This window comes from Neodiprion pinetum, chromosome 2 (genome assembly GCF_021155775.2).
Source record: "Neodiprion pinetum isolate iyNeoPine1 chromosome 2, iyNeoPine1.2, whole genome shotgun sequence".
Classification (NCBI taxonomy): Eukaryota; Metazoa; Arthropoda; class Insecta; order Hymenoptera; family Diprionidae; genus Neodiprion; species Neodiprion pinetum.
Window position 1 is genome coordinate 23,985,178 of NC_060233.1, and position 23,764 is coordinate 24,008,941.

At 40.5% G+C, this 23,764-nt stretch overlaps 1 protein-coding gene across 5 annotated transcripts in view; it reads left to right on the top strand.

Annotated features, from left to right (window-relative positions):
- The first annotated feature begins 238 nt into the window (after nt 1–238).
- Nucleotides 239–23,764, top strand: part of Ent3 (equilibrative nucleoside transporter 3) — a 75,073-nt gene continuing 51,547 nt past the window's right edge. For all 5 annotated transcript variants that reach the window (XR_011176379.1, XM_069133485.1, XM_046614046.2 and 2 more), the window contains exons 1-8: nt 239–623; nt 917–1,071; nt 1,259–1,387; nt 1,736–1,810; nt 2,078–2,301; nt 4,482–4,602; nt 6,051–6,215; nt 6,753–6,940. Coding sequence is in view for 4 of the 5 variants with exons in the window: in XM_069133485.1 (XP_068989586.1) it covers nt 454–623; nt 917–1,071; nt 1,259–1,387; nt 1,736–1,810; nt 2,078–2,301; nt 4,482–4,602; nt 6,051–6,215; nt 6,753–6,940 (1,227 nt within the window). In the remaining variant the exon portion in view is untranslated. The remainder of the gene's footprint in view (nt 624–916; nt 1,072–1,258; nt 1,388–1,735; nt 1,811–2,077; nt 2,302–4,481; nt 4,603–6,050; nt 6,216–6,752; nt 6,941–23,764) is intronic.

Consider the following 23,764-nt stretch of genomic DNA (forward strand, 5'->3'; position numbering starts at 1 on the left):
AAGTTTAGAAGATTCTCCTGGTGGTATGGACACTGCAGATAAATTGGTTCACGCTGTTTTCAGCGGTAGGAATAATGAACTAATGAATAAAAAATGGCAACCAATGCTTCCAATAGGCTAATCTGGGATTTGCCGTTGAGAAGACACAGCGCGCCTCGCGCAGCATTCAGCGCGCGGTATAAAATGCGCAGAAATCAATGCCCTTATTCCCGAAGCATGCGCCTGGGTGGATCAGGAAATAATTCAGCCAGAAATACGGCGGACGTATATCACCAGAGAATCTTAACTAAGATTACGTATTATGTGAGATAATTAAGAAATAAACTGCTTATCAAGTGAAACTTGTGAAGATTGTATCTAAACTTCATATTAAAACAACTGAGCAAACTTGTCGCAGTTTATTCAGGGATGTGTTGAAACGCATGCTACTTTCATTCGCCAATTCTACACAATATGGATGAAAATTTGAGCAGAGGATACGTTCAGCTGGGCAAAGCTCGCGGTATGAACGAATTCAAGTTTACAAATGGTTTCGCTCATTTGTCACCTCCGGTCGACAAGTGCAACTTTGTGTATCTTGCCCTGGTATTAGCAGGTGCGGGATTCTTATTGCCGTACAACAGGTAACTCATCATTTATTTATTTGATATGTCATAGCAAAATAAAATGTTTAGGATTTCCGTGCATCCTCATTCCTTGATCAAAGTCTCATTATCGCCACAGTAATCGCCATGTTGCAATTTTCGTAAAATTAACACATCCTCGCATGTTATACCTATAAGTCTCTGGAGCCCCGCCTGATGTATACATGCAATGCATACCGCAGAGCTCATGTCAAAGACGGTTTATTTTTGTCAAAACATACCTGCAATGGTTAGCTAATGAATTGGTTTAATGGGTGAATCTTCTGTTTCAGCTTTGTGATCGCTGTCGATTATTTTCAAGCGCGATATCCTGGAACTACAATCATTTTTGACATGTCATTGGTTTATATAACGATGGCCTTTTTCGCGGTGTTTGCAAACAACGTATTGGTTGAAACTTTGTCTCTGAACACCAGGATAACCTTTGGTATGTATGTGCACTTCAGCATTATGCAAATATTCCATAATATATTGAACACGTAACACTACGAATCTGAAATTCAGAATTCTGCCGACATCGGAGAGAATTCTGAGATTCACTGTTCTTCATCTTATTTTTATTCATGAATAATATTGTATTCGATCACTTTTAACGTTATAAATTGGAATAACAGGGTACCTAGTGTCCTTTGTGACATTGAACTTTGTCGTTATTTGTGAAATCTGGTGGGAACTATTCGGCGTTAAAGCATCATACACTATCAACTTGGTTGCCGTCGCTGTCGTGTCTTTGGGTTGTACAGGTAAGCGGAAATATCCCAAGCAAGGAATCAGATACCTGTGCTCACGTTCTGTAAATATACCTATAAGCATTGACATTATTGGAAGAAATTCGAGAAAATTCAGCCCAAAAGGGTCTTTTGCTCCTGGAAATCAAGTTTTTGTGTACATTTTAATTGCAATAATCTTCTGCAAGGTCTGCGTTTGTGTTATTATTTTTTGCGTAAAAAATTTCTCGACTAAACGAGAGTAACAATACATCTCTGAAATACTGAATTGGGAACCGTGTTAAATACGATCTTATTTTCCTTTTACTTCAGCAATCGAGTTTCTACGAAACCATGTTAAGAACAATCTTATTTTTCTTTTAGTTCAACAGTCGAGTTTCTACGGTTATACTTCAATGCTCCCAAGTCGGTATACTCAAGCCGTCATGGCTGGAGAAAGTAAGTAAAACAAATCACTACTATTGAAATAGATTTGTCGTTACTTGTTGTTGATACAATTTGCTGACAATTATCGTTGTCACAAACGACTGTCATTCAAGTCATCGGATCTCACGTTCATCCCCAAGTGTTTCTATTTTCTTTATGTTTACAATATTTACCATTAAAACACAGTCATTAAAACGACTCGGAATATTTCGGAATGGTTGCTTGGTAGACTGTGTTGAATATGATCACAATGACGTAAGTGAACTTCGTTTTACCTAGGTGCTGCTGGTTTCTGGGTGTCAACTAACCGTATAATAACGAAATCCTTGGTCAACGACGAACGTGGTAACACATCAATGTTCTTTGTCTTATCCATCCTGACAATAGTGATGTGCTTTGTGCTACATCAGGTTGTGCGGCAGACAGATTTCGTCCAGTTTTATATCACACTGTGCCAAGAAAGGTACAGAATAACCTTAGAGCCCGCGGAGGACGTTGGTTTGGTGAGTAAATAAAGAATTTTACGTAAATCAGGTATTAATCGCATTATCAATGAATATCCCTGATTATTAAAGAGACCGGCCTGGTCAATATTTTGTGAATTCACGCTGGAACTCAAGGAACCCTCATCTAGAATTCATTAGGAATAATTCAATGATAATATAAAATGCCGTAAGAATCACTTTCGTTATACACCAAATCAGAGGGGAATGCACATGAATCAGAAGAAACTAAAAAAGGAGCTAGAGCGAATTTAAAATATTTTGGCAGTCGCGATTTATCCTTCAATAGGAGATACATTATACTAATGTTAGTTTAATTCGTTCGATTTTATACATCAGATTGTCTACATCGTCCGAGTTAATTTTTGTCGAGCCTTTTTTCTTAAAGAATTTCAAGGACTCTAGCATGAGTTTTAATCATTTGTTAAATCAAATCTATCGTATATATGTGAGAAATCAGCCAAAAATAAAAAATAGTCTACTCCACTTGACACTACCAGGGTTGGAGACAAATATGTTCTGTTAACCCTTCAACGAAAAAAAGATTGAATTAGCTAATCCAGATGGGCCAGACTAACAATAAGAATTTCCCACTCGTTTCCGTTTTGAACCCATAAAAAACTCAAAAATGAAAATTAGATCTTTTGTTTTTTAAATTTTGTTATTCAAATAACTCGTTAATCTATTCTCAGGATATAATTTTATTATTCGAATAACTCGACTGATGAAATCCAAAATTGATTGAGTTCTAAGCTAAGAAAAGCTGCTTCAATTGAGACCGATCGTGAAACTCTGTCAATTCATTCTCAGGATATTGAGGACTTTGCTGTACAATCATCAGGATATTGGATACACGCATGCAGGCAGGCACGCATACACAAAAGTTGATACACACTCGAGACCTTCAAAGTCAATGTTAATCAGATCGGTAACGTTAGTACTTTCATTAGTGAAGCGCTCACGTAGTGACGGTAAGCTTAAAATGCCTATTCAGCTGGTTGCTTGAACGTCATCGATCAGAGATTATCCGAAACCTGCGAGCCCGTCGGTACACAGAACATCAACAGAGATATCGATTTTAAAATGTGATGCATGATGCAATGTGCTGCCATAGTGTGTCAGGATGTAAACACATAAGAAATTTGGATTTGGGTAATTGTTTCCCCAAGGGGAATGCTACGCTATGGTAGCACATATATATCACGCATCACATTTTAAAATCGATATCTCTATCGATATTCTGTGTACCGACCGGTACCCACGGTAGGATAATGTCGTGCTACTATTCTATTCATATTGTTCCACGCGGGTACGTAATTTCGTGGACCGGGTTCTTAAGAGCATTGGTGATCTCTCAACTCATATCTGCTTCGGTCAACTCTTCGATGAACATTGCAGTCTACGGCTGTGTCACATTCACGTTTAAGAGGTTGCTATTGTGAATTTTTACTGACCGAGTAAAATTTTAATCACTTTAACTATTACCCTGCACGTTTACGCATCACTGATGAAAAAAAAAACTGCAGACTACAAATATCCGAAACAAGGTTTGTTTCACGCAACAATAATGCCAAGAAATCTATTCCTGTAATTTAATTACGACTTATGCAGGAATACATTTCCTGGTGTTATTCATGCAAGAATCAAAAAAAAATTTGGAATATTTTCCTACGTTAATTCTGTGTCATTTGTTATTTTCACGTTTAGTTTATGTTAAAGGCTGTATGTAATGGTCGGTAAATGGTTCGGCTGTACGCCACGTTTTACGCGCCCACTGATTTCAGAAGTTTCACGATCATTTCATCACTATTCATGATATGATATTTTAGGGAACTTTTCAGAGTTCTCCTGTCTCTGACGTATTTCGTCCTGTCAACTAAGAAATCTCAAGAAGAAACTTAACGAGAAATGATCCGAAGTAGGTGTATCGAAAAATCCTCACAAGATCTTCTAGAATTTCATAAGATGTTTTATCGATTTCAAATGAAATTCTTAGGAGTCCAAACTAACAATAAGTACTTTGTCAGAACTGCTATAAAGAAATAATATGTTGACTTCCCGAATTTTGTTTCAACAAATTTGTAATTAAACGCGACAAATTATTCTTTTACAACACTTACACGGCAATCCGTACCCTCAGCAGATGCAACTGGCTGTACGAACTCTGTTTTTTGCGGCAGATGGATCCTTTGGACCACGTCGGAGATCCATCGAAAGGTCAGTATGGCGTTCTGAAACTCCAAACCAGCCCCCTGGCTACCGACTCTGCTGCCGCCGAAAACGTCGATGCTGCGAGTAACGGTTCGTGCACAGTATAATAAGTATTTCATAAAATGATATCACTTCGTGTGATGAACTAACTAATATACAGTGAAAATGATGACGTCTCATCGCGATGTAAGCTTTTCGAAAACCGGTACTTTATTATTCAACTATTTCAAATAAATAATAATCAGTGAAATATCTTTTGGAAATATTAGCAGAGTAAGGCATAATAGTCGGTTCTGATTAAAAAATTTCTAGTACAAGGCCTAATGGAAGATGTAACAGCATTTTTTAATTCTAAATGCTTGCTCTCATCAGCTCCAGTTCTTTTATGCAACAAAATTATTCGAAACTAGCTTCAAGAAAAAGGTCAAGAATACCTTGTCTTCAGATTGACCTTGAACTTCACCAGCAGCCGAGCCTTAACAAAATGTGCTCCATATTTTTACTGAATTTCAACCCCTTATTTAACGCGCAAGTGACAGGAAACGATTTCGTTTTTATTAATTTTTCCTAGAGATTTTTATTTCTGGCTTTATGAAAATTCATGGATTTATCGTTTAAAAAATAAGAGAAAGAATTCAAATCTCGCGAAATTAAAAAATTGCCCATTTGAAATCTGGAGCACTTTTTCGAAAAGTGCCAATCTAAAACCATTTTTTATTATATACAGCTTCATTTACCTTGTGGAATTATAAATGATCAATTTTATTTCGGTGCGTTCTTCTTTAAAACATGAAATGAAGTTTCATTCTGTTAAAAATGCCACCGTAAATTTTATTGAATTATTTTTATTAGTACTTTAACCCTTTGAAGCGTCATTATTTCCTTGCAGTCAAATTCTTTGAAACGGGGTATACAAGGATTCTCGAGGTCACTGATTTCAAAAACGGAGTCACATCTGAGGAATTTTCTAAATTAAAAATCGCGGATCTAATACGGTGGACTGAAAATGTAAAAGTAATCGCAATGGCTTGAAAATGCACACTTAGGTGTTTCTTCGCTCATCAAATACGATCCTGAAATCCCCGAGTAACAAATTTCAAGCGAATAGGATCAATTTTTATATTTTCAATTCGCCATGTTGGATATGCGATCTTTAATTTTGAAATTTGTACATCAGATTCGTTCGTAGTAACCACAAAAACCTAAGATTACCAAGTTCCACTTTTTTAGTCCCCATAACCTTCCCACAATTACATTTATTCTATAAAAACAGGCAATTCTCAACACTTTATTTATTTGTAGCGCTCACTGTATTCGTACTGTATACTATACAATGTACGAGTATACACTCGACATCTTAAAAGTCCAATTATGCAAAAAATAATGATAGCGTATCTCAAAAATTGAATGGAAGTCTTGAATACCCGATTCACAAAAAAGTGTCTTATATAATGCCGCAAAGGCTTAAGTGCAACTCTATATTAACTTGCATTCAAATGCATTCTAATTTACACCGTACATCGTTCACATATCTACAGGACAGTATTCAGCCTTTTCATTCAGCAATCCGGTCTACGAGCCCGGCGCACCATCTGGAAATCCTTCCAACAGTGCTGGTCCAACCTACAAGGTTGAAGATATCGTCGTTCGTGCCCGCGGAACCTGCGGAACCCGAAACAACAGGCCATGGTCTGGAATTAAGAGTAAGTGCTAGCCAATGCCATAATGAACCATATAATGATATACCTTCGTGGTAGATCTAGGTAGAAATGGCCGTTCCCCTTTCCACCGGAAACTCTCGAGTTACAGCACCAGGGTCTAATTCAGGAAAGGCATGTTTACTGTGGGCTAGTAAAAAATCACACCGTATTATATTTTTAGGAAATGTAAGTCAAATCGTTGTTACGGATACTCTAATTGCAGCTCCGGTTCGCTGACAGCGGTGGAATCTCTGAAATTCAGAAATCAACTGTCTGTAGATCTTAAGCTCTTTGCTCAATAGTGAATTAATTATGGCCAGCATACGCGTGTCCTAAAACTAGAATGGATGATCATCAGTTAATACATTTCAAATAGACAAGTTTACAATACACCGTCCTGTTTTCACAATACCCATCATAAATGAATGAGTTTACAACAATTGCTAGTGCTTTCTGCTCTACTTGACACACATCTCAAATAACGTTTTTTGTTCTGATATTTATCATCATTGTAATGGGCACAATTTATAAATCTTTTAGGAGGTCTATTGGCACGACTAGAAGTTGCAAAATTAATCTTTCCATACATGACAAGCATAGGAGTTGCTTACTTTGTCACGCTCTGCCTCTACCCAGGAATAGTTTCAGAAATTATATCCTGCAAGTTTGAATCGTGGATGCCGGTGATTTTGATGGCCGCTTTCAATGCAGCAGATCTTCTGGGCAAGGTAAGAAACCACCTACAATCAACTTCATATAATATCCTTTAAATCATAATTTGTAATTTTTTGAGAGTCATCACAAGCCGAAATTTTAACTCTTTGCACGTATAAGCATTAAACTTTGAAATTTTTAACCTTAAAAAATTCAGAGCAATGGAAATTAGTCCTGTTTGGACATATGAGGTTTGACTTAGCAATTAAGCTGCATTGCGACCTACATTAATTTCCGTCTATAATTTATACATTAAGAGATTAATTTTGTCATTTTTTGTAACACATATCAGTGAATCCGGCATCTCACTTGACTGTGAACGATCTGCCTGCAAAATTTTCCTTTAATTTCTCATGAAGTTTTATCTTTTAAGAAGGTGCTATAGTTACTCCTTATCAACTTACAAAGAGATTAGGGAGACTCGATGTCGTCAATCGGTTTGTACTTGCATGTGGTGAAAGGTGAAAACCCCCAATTTAATATGGTTTTTTATTTTTAATCCAATAGGTCTTGGTTGCTGATATATTGCGGTTTGAAATTTTTGCATTCTCGGGCAGGTTTCGGCTCGTGCTTAGAGTATGTGGAGTAGGGCGTTTCAGAAACGGTAAAAAAACTCGCTCACGCGAAAGGGCTAGGCAGTCAAACAAATTTGACTACTGCCTCAATGACGTCGAATTTTCGAAAAGAGGCTACTATCGACAAGTTCAAAATTCGGGGGCTACGTTTTGTACGACGAAACGAAAGTTTTTGTAAAACTTGACATAGATGCGATTTTTTTAGTGACATTTTTTTTAAATTCGTAAAGACTAATTTTTCTAACTGTCAAATATTAGAATATGTCACCGTTTTTGATTTCTATTGTTGCTTTATGGTGAACAAGAGCTAAAATGAAACAGGAGGAATGTGAGCCACTATTAATTACTACCTCATCAAATTATTATCAAAAGAATTGCGAAATCTTTTAATATTAAAAAATTAGGAAAATTAATTTTTTTCGAATTTCAACACAAATTCCGCAGTATTAAAAAAAATACACCGATCTTAAGTTTTACAAAGACTTTTGTAACGTCATTCGGACCATAACCACCGAAGTATTTCAGGATATCTCAATTTTGAAATTCTCATAAATACCCTTTTTTCGAAATTTCAACGTCGTTGCGGCAGTAGTAAAAAACTTTCGCGAGCCCTTTCGCTTGAGCTATTTTTTAGTGAAAAAGTGCGTGAATCCTGGAGAAGAGCGAAGTATAAAAAAAGACCCATTTCTGAACCACCGTATTGCACGTACTTATAAGCGCGAGCCGAAACCCGCCAAAAAATTTCAAATCGTGAGATCTTAGCAACTCATTGGATTAAAAACCAAAAACCACGCTAAATCAGGGGCTTTCACCTTTCACCACGTGCAAGAACAACCCGATTCGCTACCTCGAGCCTCCTTACTCTCCTAGTGAGTAAAATTTAACTATTTTTTTCTCACGTGATCCGAAGGCTATAATATATAGTACTAATGTGAAAATGCCGCAGTCAGCAAAATTTTTCACGCAATGCGAAACAAGAATATCTAAAAACGTTTTTATTTGATTCGATACTAAGGCCAGGAAATGTATTCCTAGAAGAATTGATTCAGACAATATAGCAACCGGACGCGAGTACGAATAACACCGCGAGTAGCCAAATTTGTCCCTATCGACGAGACTTACACTAACGTTGACGAGTTGTCTGGCGGTTATTTGTCATCATTTTTTCGAAAAAACACTAATATTTGTCAAGAAAAAATGCTACCTCCCAGTGTAAGAAAGTGAAGGTTAATCGCTGCGCTATCAGTTTCAGAAATACCGAGTAAACCGTTATTTACTAAACCTACCGGGGTAACATTCTACATGATCAGTCCACATGTCAAAATTAATGCGATGTGGCAATGGCATGGCATTTGCATCGACGGGCCATATTGGAACTCGATATCCAAGAGCAACCTGCCTGTCATACAGCTGCAACATGGTTTTTCGACATGGCTTCGTGCACTTCGTAATACTAACGCTGAATGGACCTTGTTGCTGCAAAGTTGCACAATGCGGTAGACTCTGTATAGTTGCACCTTGTATAGTTGCACATTTCCCTCACACCGACTCTCACTAGTCAGCGAGCGCTCTACCACTACCGCGCTTACCCACACGACCCCCACTACACTACAGTTAGAACCGTCTCACGTGTTCGTACATGTCCGATTTAATCGCACATACTAGATATCTGAAATTCGAATACCTAATTCTTGGTTTTACGATAGTGTTTGTGAATTAGTGAATCATTATATGAAGTTAAGATCATCTAGAAGCCTATGACCTGAGCTATAGAGGCTGTTGAACTAGCTAATGAGAAAACGGGCAATAGGAATACTGGCAAGTGTGGTCATAAAAGAAAGTCTACTCATCTGACGGTACAAGAAAAATTAAATTTAATCAAAAACGTGGAAGGCCGTTCTATATCAGCTATTGCACTTGAATACCAACTGGATCCGTCCACGCTAAGGAAATAGCTTAAAAATCGACCTGAGATTAAAGAGTGTTGTAGTAAGTGGCCAAAAAAACAAACAAATCAATCAACTCCTAATGAAGAAAATGAGGGCTACATGATTTCCAGTTTTTGGTCCCATTTTGAAAGGTAAGTATCATTATTGTTTTGTTCATGAACCGATATATTTTCTCTTTTTATAGAAAGTGTGTAAAAAAGTTTTAGGAAGTTTCTCGCGTTTGTATTTCTATGTCCAGTTATCCGATATTCTTCCCTTGTCGGTGGATTTTTATTTCATCTTGCTGACAGATATCACGTTCGTTTCAAGAATAGTACAGTAATGTTAATATAATGTAGTTGAAATATAAATATATTGGATGACTTGTGAATATTGTGTGTTACGGTAACAGCCGTTGAGTTCCACGCCCAGATTGGGGATACAGACAAATTTTATGCAAGTGATGGCTGGCTAAGTGGGTGGAAATCAAGTTTCCAGATTCGACAATTTTCAGTCGATGGAAAACTTTCTGCAGGCACTACATCGGCCGAGAAATTTACGTCGGATTTTTTAGCACCAATGGATCAGGGAATTATAGTAATAAAAAAGAAATACAGATGCTTACTCTTATCATCCACTTCGAATAGCCAAGAGAATAATTTTTCAGTTTTCAACCCACTTGAAATCTCTCAATATGAAAAATGTTTTTGGGTGAGCGAAGCATGGGACGAAGTCTCACCTGTCACGATATCCATGTGCTGGAAGGCACTATTGCCAGAGAAATCATCTATTACCAATACAGAATCCTCATCAGAAGTGAATACAGAATCAGTTTTACACATTCTTCGGCGAGTAACTGACTACGAGTCAGCAGCCACAGAAATAACTGCAAATTGGCTAAGTATCGGTGATAATTTACTTTTGGTGGAGCCTTCAATCGAAGAAATCATATCAACCATTCGCGATCGAAATAACAATATTGACCATGATTCAGTAGGTGAGAAATATACTTTTATAAAAATATGATACCTCGAATTTGTCCTGATAAAAATGTTTATAATAATTAGTACGATTGATACGAGTATTAGATGAATTATTGAATATGCCTTTAATTGATATTTTTAGAGGCTAAGGGTAACGTCATTGGACAATGCTTCTGTGACTCCAAAAGATGCCGAGTTAGGAGCGAATTGTTCCATCGATTTTTTTGAACAAAACGAAATCATTTCAAAATCTGAAATGGCAGTTCTGAGAAGACTGAAAAACAAAGTTATCACGGAAAAGCTTAATATTTAAGATAAATAAACAAACAATCTTACACTACGAAGATTTTGAAAATTAAAGAAAAAAAATTGTCAGAATAAAAGTTGGATTAGTACTTACAGATTTTGGTTTAACATTTTAGCGATAAAATACTTTTTTATCGTTACTTGTGTCTCATATAGATCTCTATTTTTGTGAAATATCTGCAATAGATCTTCAATTTACTCCATCTTCAAGTCGGTACGTACATACAAACTTTACCAAATTTGAAGAAAAACATATTCATTTTTTGTGCGTGAAAGTTTATGTGTTTGAATTCCGCGCGTCCGAGCGATGTACACACGATTGGTCGAGAGGCGGAGTCGGCGAGCCATAGGAATGGACGCTGTACAGTTGCGTTTTTCCGAGAATTTTACGCTCCTACAGCTCGAGAGCGTGCAACTATACAGTCTACTGTAGATGAGATAATATAATGCGATCATTCTGTAATATTCGAGAAACAACTGAAACTCTGGAATTTACGAGAGTAGCTGAATATAAATATATCATAAACTACGTTTCACTGAACTCTAATATAACTGGAAGGCTTGCTGCGGTGGTGGGGGTTCAGCCGAGAGAGATAGCTCACTCAAATTCAAACCGATTAGTTTATTTCACTGATATATAACTACACTGGATTGAATATTACCGCATACGGTACGTCTAAGCTTGTGAATCCAATTGAGCAGCTGAATTTGCGCTACCTTGTAGGGAAAGTTGTCACAAAAAGTGCGCCAGATTTGAATTGCGTAATATAAACTATTTAGATCGAACGACATATTCGTCACACAAAAACAAGTTTTCGACGTGTAAAATAATGTTTGATACGTTGAATGAAGAACAAATCATTTCTTCGAAAGTAAATTATTATTTACAATTATATGATGGAAAAGGTCATTTACTAATATGGTGAAAATTTGTATTTAAGCGTAATTTTTCGTGATGTTCAAAAGCCGTCTTCAATTCTGTGAAGTTACCGTCCATTATCCTTTATCCTATGGTGGGCTGCATTCCATATGGATTATTCAAAAATTTGTATAACACCAATTCAACCGTTAGGGAATCACCATCCATTGATCATCAAAGTGGAGCTTAAGACATGTAAAAAACGTTTTGAATTAGATCATATCGAAAAATTATAATTTAGTCACAGAGTCAATAATACCTGAAGTCTCAATTTCATTTATAATAAGTCGGTTTATAATTTAAATATAGTGAATTTTCACTTACACGATTCGTACGCTATAATACTCGTTAAATATAAATATAATTCGTATTCTGATATAACCTCTACAAGTTCTCATTTGCAGAACGCTTCAGCGTTGTATACTCACTTGTAAAATGATCATCCACAATCTTTTTTTTTGTATTACAAGAAAGGCATCTACCCATTGTTGTGTCAATAATTGTCACTATAATTTTCCATCTTCACAACAATTGAAATTACTGCTAACTGTCCGCGCTCACGTGACTTTGATTATATACATATATAATAATAATAAGATGTTTATTTGCTCCCATAATTTGAGGGGTACATCTGCGGACCCGCGTTCCGCTTACATAACCACTCTTAACCTACTACTACACGTATACTCTATACTTACAAACTATTTACAATTTTGTTTTACATTTTTTCCCCTTCTTTTGCCTCCTCTTTCTCTTCCATTCTCCCTCTTCACTCTCTCACACTCAGATTCTCACACCCTCACAGCGGGAAAAAAAATAAAAAAATAAATAAAAATAAAAAACCGCTATCTCTTCACTCACACCTGCATCTTTCACACTCCAGCCAAGGACCTCCGTTACCGGTACACTTTTCTACTTTCCTTATTAATCTGCTTTTTCTCCCAGACCCCCTCTTAACTTCTCTATTATTTTCATCCATCTTTCTCCTTGTCCCTTCTCCCCCAAATCTTCCCCTCTCATCTCTTGCCAGCCTCTTTCAATGACTAGCCTCGAGAATCCTTCCCACGCATGTTCCCATGTCTCCTCCTCCATCCCACATATACCGCACAACTTATTTTCTCTATTCTCTCAATACCTATATCCCATCAGTTCATCTCCTAGTCTATTTTTTGCTATCCTTCCCCACCTTTCTTCACTCCACCCTTTTTTAAGATATTCTGGCACTCCCTTTCCCTTAACAAACTTACATTCCTTGTTGCTTCTCGAACCTACAATTCCTTCCCATCGCTCTTCCTCCTGCCTCCTTCTTTCTACTTTTACTAAATCCTCTCCTCTCATTGCACCCATCTCCCATCTTCTCTCCACCTCCACCTCATATCATCCTCATGCTTTGCCAACAACGCCATGTCATCTGCATACGCCAATGCATATACCTTCTCCCCCCCCCCCAACGATAAATCTATTCCGCCCCACCTCCCTTTCTCTAGTTCGTCCTCCAAGTCCGCTAGAAACAGTACGAATAACAAGGGACTCAGTGGGCAGCCCTGCTTTACTCCCTTTTCCGTCCAAAATTTTTCCCCATTTCTTTCCCCACTCTGACCCTTCCCCACGTTTCTTTTAGCACCTCCTCGCATCTTCTTACCAATCCTTCCCTCACCCCTCTCTTCCTCATGTCTTCCACTAATTTACCGTGGTGGACCGAGTCAAAAGCCGCCTTGAAATCCACATACATTATTATCATTTTTCCTTTATTTTTAGCAATTTCCCTATTTATCAGATAATTTAGCACACATATTTTATCTATCGTTCCCCTTCCTGCTCTAAATCCCGCCTGATTTTCCGGCAATAACTTTTTACTCTCAACCTCTTCCTTTAACTTTTTTTCCAGTATTCCCACATATATTTTATACGCCGTCTGTGTTAACGTAACTCCGCTATATTCTTCTACACTTTTCCCTTCCCCCTTTTTCACTATTGGTACCACCACCCCTTCTTTCCAGTCCTCTGGCCGCCCTTCTCCTCTTCATACCCTCTGGCAAACTCCCCACAACTCCATTGTCATTTCTGCACCCCCATACTTTCAAGCTTCATTAGGGATCCCATCCTCCCCCATCGCCCCTTTATTATCTTTGAACTTTTTCACGATTTCTTCGACCTCCCGTAAAGTAATATCCCCCTTCTGCTCTCCCGCTGACTCCTCCTCTCCACTATTATCTTCTCTACTTCTCCTTTCTCTCACACCTCCCAAAACTTCTCTACAATGTAAATCCCATTCCTCCATCCATTTGTTTTTATTTATCCCCTTTCTTTTCTTTCTCCCTTCGTTTATCATCCCTTCAGATTTGTCCTTCTGTCCTTAGACTTCCTACGCCAGTTTCCCATTTTTCTTTTTCCTTTTTCTTTTTTGCTTCACACAGTCTACTATATTTCCTCTTTTCCTCACAGTACACTTCCCTGTCTATTTTCCCGTCTCTAAACTTCTGCAAGGACTCCCTCGGACTTTTTTTCCTTCCCTTACACTCTTCATCCCACCATCCTGATGCCTGTTTGCTCCTCACTCTTACCTTCTTCGTTTCCCCGACAGCCTTTTTCACCCTCTCCTTTAGACTTTCCCACTCCACCTCTACACTTCCCTCTCCTCTAACCCCCTTTCTAAATTCCTCCTCACATTTCTGTGCCCCCTCCTCCGTCTACACTCCTCTTCTTATACCCCCTCATCTTCCTGCCGTGCTCCTCCAACTTTTAGATCCCCTGACTACCCCAACTACAACTGGCATATGATCCGATTCAATCCTTTCCTCTACTCTCAACTCCACTATACTTTATTTAATTCTTTAATCAATCAATACTAGATCTATAACTAAACATCCCCTCCCCCCTACAAATGTCCATTCCCCTTCTTCATCCCGCCTCACACACCCATTTGCTATTGCCCACCCTCTTCCATTGATGAACTTAAATAACTCTTTACCTCCCTTATTCACTACTTTATCTTTCGACTTTCTACCCCCTTCGTCCTGTTCATTATATTCTATCCCTCCTTCTGTCCCTGTCCTAGCATTAAAATCTTCCCCTTTTATCACTTACCTATCCTTATTAACTTTCTCCATCCATCCTCTCATTAACTTCTTTTTTCTCTCCAAATCCTCATTTACTATACCCCTCCCACCCACCACCATTCTTTCCCTAGTTTAACTTCTCTTTCCACTCATCCGTCAACATCCCACTTTCCTATTTTGTCTACTTTAATATCGTCCTTCACCCTTAGTACTGTACCTCCCTTTGCCCTTCCCCACCCTTTTAGTATAATCGCTTCCTGTATATCCCATTTGAAACTTCTTTTCCAATTCTTTCTTATACCCTTCTATTTCTTCTTACCCACCCATGTCTCCACTAATATTGCAACATCCCAATCTTTCAACCCTTCCCAGAAGTCTTTTCTCTTGTTCCTCAACCCCGCCACATTCCAAAAACCTATCCTATATTTTCTCTTACTCTCATATTCCCCTTCATCTCTCTCTTTCCTATCCTTTCCCGTCCCTTTTTTCTTCTTTTCCCCCCTTATTCATTTCCCTGCTGTACTCTCCAATCTCCTTCTGCTTCATCCCACAACCTCACTTTCTCATCCACCCACATCTTCATATAACCTACCTTTACCCTTCTCCCCTTTCCTCTCTCGGCAGGTCGTCCTCAATTCTTACCTTTTCCCCTCTTAACCTGTTTTTCGATAACATCACCTCTCTTTTCTTCTCTAGTCCCTCCAACTCAATTAAAACCATCCCTCTCCCTTCTCTATCTACCGTCCTTATTTTTCTCATACTTTTTTTTACCCCCTACAACTCCTATTTTTTCCCACATCCTTTCAATTTCATTTTCCCACCTTAGCCCCGTTTTCATTTCCACTCCTTTAACTCTAACATTCTTCCTTCTCTCCTCCCTCTTCTTCTTTTCCATTCCTAGTTGTAATTTCCTAATTCTTTTTTCAGTCTCTTCATCCATCCCCTCCACCCCTATCTTAACACCATCTCCCTTTTCCCTGCTTTTTTCTACTGCGTCAATTTCTAACTTTTCCAGCCTTTTTTCCATCTTTTCTAATCTATCCCTCAACACTTTTTTCTCCTCCTCCCAGATCCTTTTGAACTCATCTCTTTCTCTCTTTCCGTCTTCTTTTAGTATGTCCACCCTATTTCCTACCTTTCCACATTCCTCTTTTATCCTACCATCTATCTCCTCTAGCTTCCTCAAAATTCCTTCCATTTTCTCCTTTTCCTCTGGCGACCTCACCACAATCTTACTTCTTTTAAAAACCTCTTTCTCTTCTAGGTCTCCCGCTACTTTCACTTCCCCCTCTACCTCTCTCTCCTTCCTCTTACCTCTTGCCGCCGCTTCACTTATATCACCTGTGCTAGCCGCTCCAACTATCCCTAGACTTTGCAATTTAAATTTTCCCACCTGATCTACCTCTTTACCATACGACATACTCTACTATCTACACTTACTACCTACCTTATCCACCGCCATTCCCACTTTACCCGTCTACTCACCGCCCGAGTTACTTTCACTCGCCCCCTGGCACTACCGTCGTTCTCTTACCTGCCCCCTTTACTTCTCCTTCCCTCACTACCGCGCCGCAACCTAACCTCCTAACTACCACCTCTACTTTATACCCTAAAAATACAATTTGATTCTATTCCTCCATCCTCTTGCATTTATTTCACTTTAACTCTTACCTATTCTCTCTCACCTATCCACGAACACTCCCCTGATTCTTGAACCCGAACCTCTAAAAATTAAAAACATTATTGCACTGGTCTATTTACCTATTGTAAACAACGTCACCGGAAACGGATGTCTTATATACATATATATACATAGGTATATATCTGAAGTGACAAGAATCCCTACAAAATGGCTACCGTTCAATTGCCCTCACGGCACCGCGCTTATATCCAATCCAGTGTAGTTATATATCAGTGGATTGTCCGGAAAAGAAACAGAGTAGTGGCGACAAACCGAAAGACGGAAGTAGTTTGCACTCATACGTACTTGTGGTCGCGGGAAAGAGAGCAGATCGATGACTGGGGAAGAGCGGGTCGGTATCTCAGAGGGACAAGTGAGGCGTCTGCTCGAGGTCGATAACTCAAAAGCCTGAATTGGCGACAGTGAGGCTTCTCGACATATCTCGCATCGGGGCGAATGGTTTGAAACTCTCCGCACGGGCGTCGTTGACACTGTTGTGCATGGCAACTACGTTGAGTGAGAGATACAAGGTGAGGGGAATATAAACCTTGGAACGGTTTTTGACGGTCATTGGAATCGCGTGCGAATAGAAGGTGTACTATACATGTATACCGGAAATACAGAAAAACCTACTTTCTATGGGTGCGTGCGCCGAGAAAGGTTGTTTTATCGGGTTTGACAATGAATGCATGACAGTATCATTGAAAGATGAGATAATTCTGAATGGTGTAAAACAAAGTAACGCAATTTATCGAATACTCGATCGCGTGATGTTACCGAAAGAAACGATGGGTTCTGATGTATTTCGACAAGAGAAATCGAAAGTGAAGAATAAAAATTTTCGCTATCTCGCTTAGTTTTCGAGATATCGATACCTATCGATTATTTTTGTTTTTTGAAATATCTTGGTAAATATGACGTTTTCGAAAAAATTATAAAGAACACTTTTTGTAGGAAATTAAATTTCCTATAAAAAAGGTCTTATGTAAATTTTCGATAAATGCGCACCCGTGATTCCACGCACACATCGAGGTGCCCAGCACGCACCCGTGATTCCACGCACCCTGTGATTCTACGAACCCTGTGATTTACGTCGCCCCGGAAATCGTACTCTTGCCGGAAAAGCGCATCGAAAATCGTTTCCAGGAAAATCGAGTTCGCGCGAAATGGAGCCGGGGGAGTGCGTCCATACTGACGTACGTGGACCGATTCAGGAAAAATCGCAAGGAGGTGCAAGCTACTTCGTAACGTTCACTGATGAAGCCCCGAGTTTTTTCCATGCTTACTTTCTGAAACATAAAGACGAAGTGTTCGAAAAATGCAAGATTTATGAGCGGCTAGTCGAAAACAAGTTCGGATCAAGACCGAAGGTAATGAGATCGGATAACGGGCGTGAATATAAAAATACAGCGATGACAGCATATCTTGAAGCACGAGGAATACGTATGGAGAATTCGGCACCCCACGCACCACAACAGAACGGAAAGGCAGAGAGGGTGAATCGAACCATCTTTGAAAGCGCCAGACTGATGCTCCAAGCAAAAAACCTTCCGGAGATGCTGTGGGCTGAGGCTGTTAACACAGCTGTGTATATGCTAAACAGAAAATCGCACTTGGGCAGATAAGAACTCAAGACGGCATGCGAAGATTGGACCGGAAGAAAACCGGCGCTATGTCACGTTAGAGTCTTCAGATCGACAGCATATGCTCATGTTCCCAAGCAGTTTCGTGAGAAACTAGACGATAAGGCGAAAAAGTTAATACTGATGAGATATCAGGACGAGTCAGAGAAATATCGTTTGTGGGACTCGGCAAAGAGAACAATTGTGGTGTCTCGGGATGTCGAGTTTAACTAAACGGAAGCTGAAAAGAGTACAAGCGTGAAGAATCCAGAAGAAAAATCAATGAAAATAACACAAAACGACGAGGCTATCGAGTTTCGGCCGAAAATGTACCGGGCGACGCAGCACTGCATCAGCAGGAAGAAGGAGTCGAGGTGCAGAACGAGCTACGCGAGTTAGTGGCTAGAAAACAACTCCGAGATCGAAGACTGATTTAGCGACCACAAAGGTATCTCCACGAGATCGATTACGTAGAGCACCGACTACGCTGCAGGAAGCGGTGAGTGGAACTGATTGAACAAAATGGTTGAAAACGATTATTCAGGAATTGCTAACTCATCAAAATAATAAAACTTGGACAGTGGTCAGAAAGAAGCCCGGCGATAAGCTAATAGACTCGAGTGAGTTTTCGAGGTCGGTCAGGGGTCATTAGCTGGTGAGTATCAGCGACAATTTGTAACGACAAAGAACGCCTGTGTGCGCGAGGCTTTTTTCAGCGATAACGTGTGGATTACAACGAAACATTAGCACCTGTTATCCAGTATGATTCACTCCGAGCACTTTTGACGGAGATAACGCAAGAAGCTACGAGCTGGCTCAGCTTGATGTTCAAACTGCCTTCTTATATAGCAAACTGAAAGAGGAGATTTTTATGAAAGTTCCTGAGGGGCTCGCTATCGAAGGAGGTCTGGATGTGCTAGAAGACTACGTGTGCAAATTAAACAGGTCACGCTATTGCTTGAAGCAGTCACCCAGATGCTGAAATCGCAAGTTGAGTGATTTTCTAAAAAGGTTAAACTTTGCTCAAGGCCATGCAGATCAGTGTATCTTTAAGGGACGTGTCGATGGTGTGAATATCCTTCTAGCATTGTTTGTCGACGATGGCCTTATGGCTTCGAAATCGAGTGAAGTGCTGGATGCTGTAATGAGTTGTCTGAAAAGTGCGTTTGAGATAACTACAGGAGATGCGTCACGATTTGTATGTTTGCAAATAGAACGAAATCGTGTCGAGAAAACGATATTCATTCCTCAATCCGAGTATGTTGAAAAAATTCTTGTAAGATTTGGTATGTCGGACGTAAAATCTGTATGTGTGCCTGCTGATCCGGTGGTTGCATTGTATCCTGTCGGAGACGAAAATGAAAATGAGAGTCTATGTAAAATATATTCCCACAAAATACCAAAAAGCTGATATATTTACAAAAGCGTTGCCCAAAATGTAATTTGGCTTGTTGTGTGATATGTTGTAAATAACGAGTGCTTAAACGGTGAATGTGTTGGATAGATGAATGTTTATCGCATGGTGTAAGGAGTAAGGTGTGCTCGATAGAGAACCAATTTTCGTACGAGGTTGCGTATTCCACCAGTTGACGTCACGGCAAGTCATAGTAAGCCTACAGCGCATGCACGAGTACAAATTACAACATAACCGCAACTATTACTTCGATAAACGTATAAACAAACGTGGTGGGTCACGCATCGCGTTGACGCGCATCGTTTCACGAATTGAATCAAATGTTGAACTGTTCGGTTAAGGGCTATAAAAATCCTGCTAGGACCTGCAGAGGAAAAAGTATTCACATTGCCGCTATGCGTGAACTGAAGAATTCAGTCAACGTTTCATCTGTAACATTCTAATCTACCTTGAATCTTCCGACAGTTTTGAATTGACCGACTGTTGCGACGTCAACTGGTGAAACTTTTCTATTGGTTGATCCGAAAAGCTGCGCTGTAGCACACCTTAATCCTTACACCATGGTTTATCGCACTCGTACCTCCCCGCGCCTGCGTACGCCGTTTTTGCAAGGGAGAAACTATGGTGTGATCGCGTGCCGAAAGGAGGCGCTAGGAGAAAGAAAAACTTTTTTTCATGCTCGTGCGTCTCCTACGTATTAAACGTTTTTTTAGTCTCGTGATGTGTTCTTGTCAATAAAACTAAACTTTCTTAATCCATAACCATCAGCGTTTCAGCTGATTCTCAGATCCATGAAACTATTCCCTCTGATACCTCACAAATCTTAATAAACTCAATTCCAATGCATCGATTATTTTTGGCCAAGTAGCCATTTTTACTACTAACAAGACTGAGCTTCTGCATACCTCATAAGTCTCATACTCACCAATGAGTCTTACGTAAAAGTCCCAAGTCCTCAACAGCGATAATCAAACTACTACTCATGAACACGAGACTGAGTTTTTTAAATCGTTAGTCCCAATACAGGCCGCTCCCGTAATAGTGCCACTCCCCCCACCGAACATAACCCCCACCACGGGCTCACTTCGGGTTTCATATTCGTCTCTGTCAATAGTGCCAAACGCTGGCTCAATGAAATAGCGTATAATTCTCTGCTTTAAATTCAAATTATTGTCATTATTTTTTTAATAATGTTATTCCGTCACAAAATTCATAATATAGTAATCATATTGTTTCGGCAAAGTATCGAGTAGTTAAATGTGTGTCTCGCGACACTCAAAATCGTCCTCGCACATGTACGCACACTCGCGTGCAATGTTTACTTGCCGTCTCTGCATCAAATCTCGCCGCTTGCCCGTGTCGCGACTCAAAACCTATCAGCTGTATCTCATGTATTGTCTACTGTCTCGAAATCATGTATGTGTGTAATCTATGTGTTCTCTCGCTCTGTAAAATCTTCACTCTCTGTAACGTTCTCTTGCGATACGGTCTGTATCGCCACATCGAAACCAATAAAAGTCTCGTTTATCGGTAATCATTATCTCTCTCCATCTCAACATCATTTTTGTTTCATTTACACTCGTCCTCATCACTAATTTGCGGATCCCACGTCGATGAGCCATATCCTTTTGCCATCTCTCTAAACATTTTTTGGTCCTTCGAACCGGATCAGTCGCGAATCGAGTCGGATCTTTCGAATCGTTGCGACTTACGGGAAAACGAATTAGCCAGTGAGTGAAACAAAACTATCGCGTGTGCATCAAGTTGCCAAAGTTCACGTAATCAAAGTGAACAATATCGTTATCTGTGAAAACCATCCCAAAATCAGTCGCGTCCGTTAAATTCAAACGTGCGGTGTCCTCTGTAGTGACCGTGACTAAGATCTGAGCGTCAACAACACCGATCTTTCGAAGTGTGTATCGCGACGCCCTATTATCACTGTGTGCGTATCTCGTTTGTGAAAACTCTGTTCGTCGCGTGAGTTACACTTTCTCGTTTGTCAAAATGACGATCGACGAATACATTGAACGTCAAACCGATCTCTTCAGGCGCATCTGTCGCAATCTCGAAAACTTGCGCAAGCTCGGTGAAGCAAAAACAACCCTCGGGCAAGTGCAATCACGATTAGATGCTTTAAATTCAAATTGGCTGAAGTTCCAAGGCATGCACGAGACAATCGATCAAATTAGAATCGCAGCAAAAAGTGATCAACTCGACGCTATCAAACGACTTTCGTATTTCGCGAAAGACTATTACGGACAGTGCAAAGAGCAATACTAGAACGCGAAGGGAGAGATGCTCGATCTACTCGAAACTCTCAAGACTCTATCGGCACCGATCGTGCCAACAGCCGCAGCCCCACAACTCACAACTGGAGGAGCCTCAAAACGGCTACCACGCATCGAATTGCCTACGTTCTCGGGCAATTACTCAGACTGGAAGTCTTTCCACGACCTCTTCACATCAATCGTTCGCGAAAATTCGCAATTCTCGGAAGTGGAAAAACTGCACTACCTAAAAACAAGTCTTACCGATGAACCGTCACAACTCATTAAAAACATCGCTCTTACCGCTGAAAACTTCCCTCGAGCCTGGGAAACTCTCGTATCGCGGTACGAAAACAAGAGACTTTTGACGGATTCTCATCTCGCGACACTTTGCGGGATTCCTCGTGTCACGAAAAAATCGTCATCGGAACTGAAAAGCTTGCACAGCAACACTTGCGAAGCTCTTGGCGCGCTCGAACTTCTCGATAGTCCCGAGAAATTAGGGGATCATATCATCGTGCACATGACGATTCGCAAGCTCGACCCAGCATCTCTAGAAGAGTGGGAAAAAAGTGTTAGTGAGAAACTCGAGCCCCCCACGTTTGTGGAGCTCAAGGCGTTTCTCAACGGTCGCATCCACACCCTCGAAGCCGTGGAGCAAGCTCATGCTCACAATCAGATCGCGACGTCGAAACCGCACTCATCGCAAGGAAGGTCAAATTCTCAGACGACAAGGTCACATAGGGCGCAATCAAAGGAACAGTTGTATGCTTGTTGCAAAGGCAACCACTACATCGCGTTCTGTTCGACCTTTCGCGACAAGTCTCTCGATCAAAAAAGGGAAGTGGCTTCTGCCAAGAAGCTTTGCTTCAATTGTCTCGGTCCGCATCAGCAGAAGGACTGTCGATCTAACAAAACGTGTCGCGTGTGCAACGATCGACATCATTCCTTGCTGCATCGAAACTCTTCCTCAATCTCGACAGCTGCCAACAGCGGCACATCTCAAGGACAGGCTGCAGTAGCGCAACCTGCAGTGCCGAACGCACCGATCTCGAACAGCGCCCCTCAGGTGAGCAACCACTCAGCTCAGCCTACAATGATCAAGCGCTCTCCAGTTCTTCTCGCCACAGTGCAATTGATCGCCTCGAATCCGCATACTGGAGAAAGAATCATCGCTCGCGCTCTACTCGATCAAGGATCCAAAAGTTCATTCGTCACGGAGTCGCTAGCGCAACAATTGCGACTACGTCGGCATCAAGCAACGAAACCGATCATTGGCGTCGGAGCTCATCAATCGGCAGTGACTCGCGGCATCGCGACATTGCAACTCCAATCTCGTACTCACACCTCGTTCTCGTGTCAGGTGGAGGCACTTGTGCTTCCACGACTCACATCGTATCTACCCTCACGTCGACTTCTCGTCGAAGACTGCCCTCATCTACGAGGACTCAACCTCGCGGATCCAAGCTTTGCACATCCCAGTCAAATCGACGTAATTCTCGTAGCTGACATCTACAGCAACATCATTGGTCAAGGAGTTCGAAGAGGAGCACCAGGAACACCAATCGCGCAAGAAACTCAGTTCGGTTGGGTCCTCTTCGGCTGCGTTTCAGCGGAAGCAGCAAGCCCCTCGTATGGCGCAGTCCAAGGCTTCCAATACTCCCTGGATCACGAACTGCTCGATCTCGTGCAGTAGTTTTGGAAGCAGGAAGAAGTGTCGAAACCTTTGGCACTAACTTCCGAAGAAGAGTGTTGTGAGCAACACTTTTGCGAAACGGTTTCTCGAACTGCGTCCGGTCGTTACGTAGTTAGGCTGCCGCTCAAGGACAATTCGGTAGAGCTCGGCAACTCGCGGAATCCCGCGCATCAAATGCTCCTTCGTTTGGAGAAACGGTTCGGTAGCGACGCGAAACTCAAGGAAGCTTACTTGAGCTTCCGTCGTGGATATCGTGAACTCGGGCACATGCATCGCGCTATCAATATACCTGAAGACAATTCCCGCGTGTTTTATCTTCCCTATCACGGTGTAGTTCGCGACAGCAGTTCAACAACCAAGTTGCGTGTCGTGTTCAACGGGTCTCAAA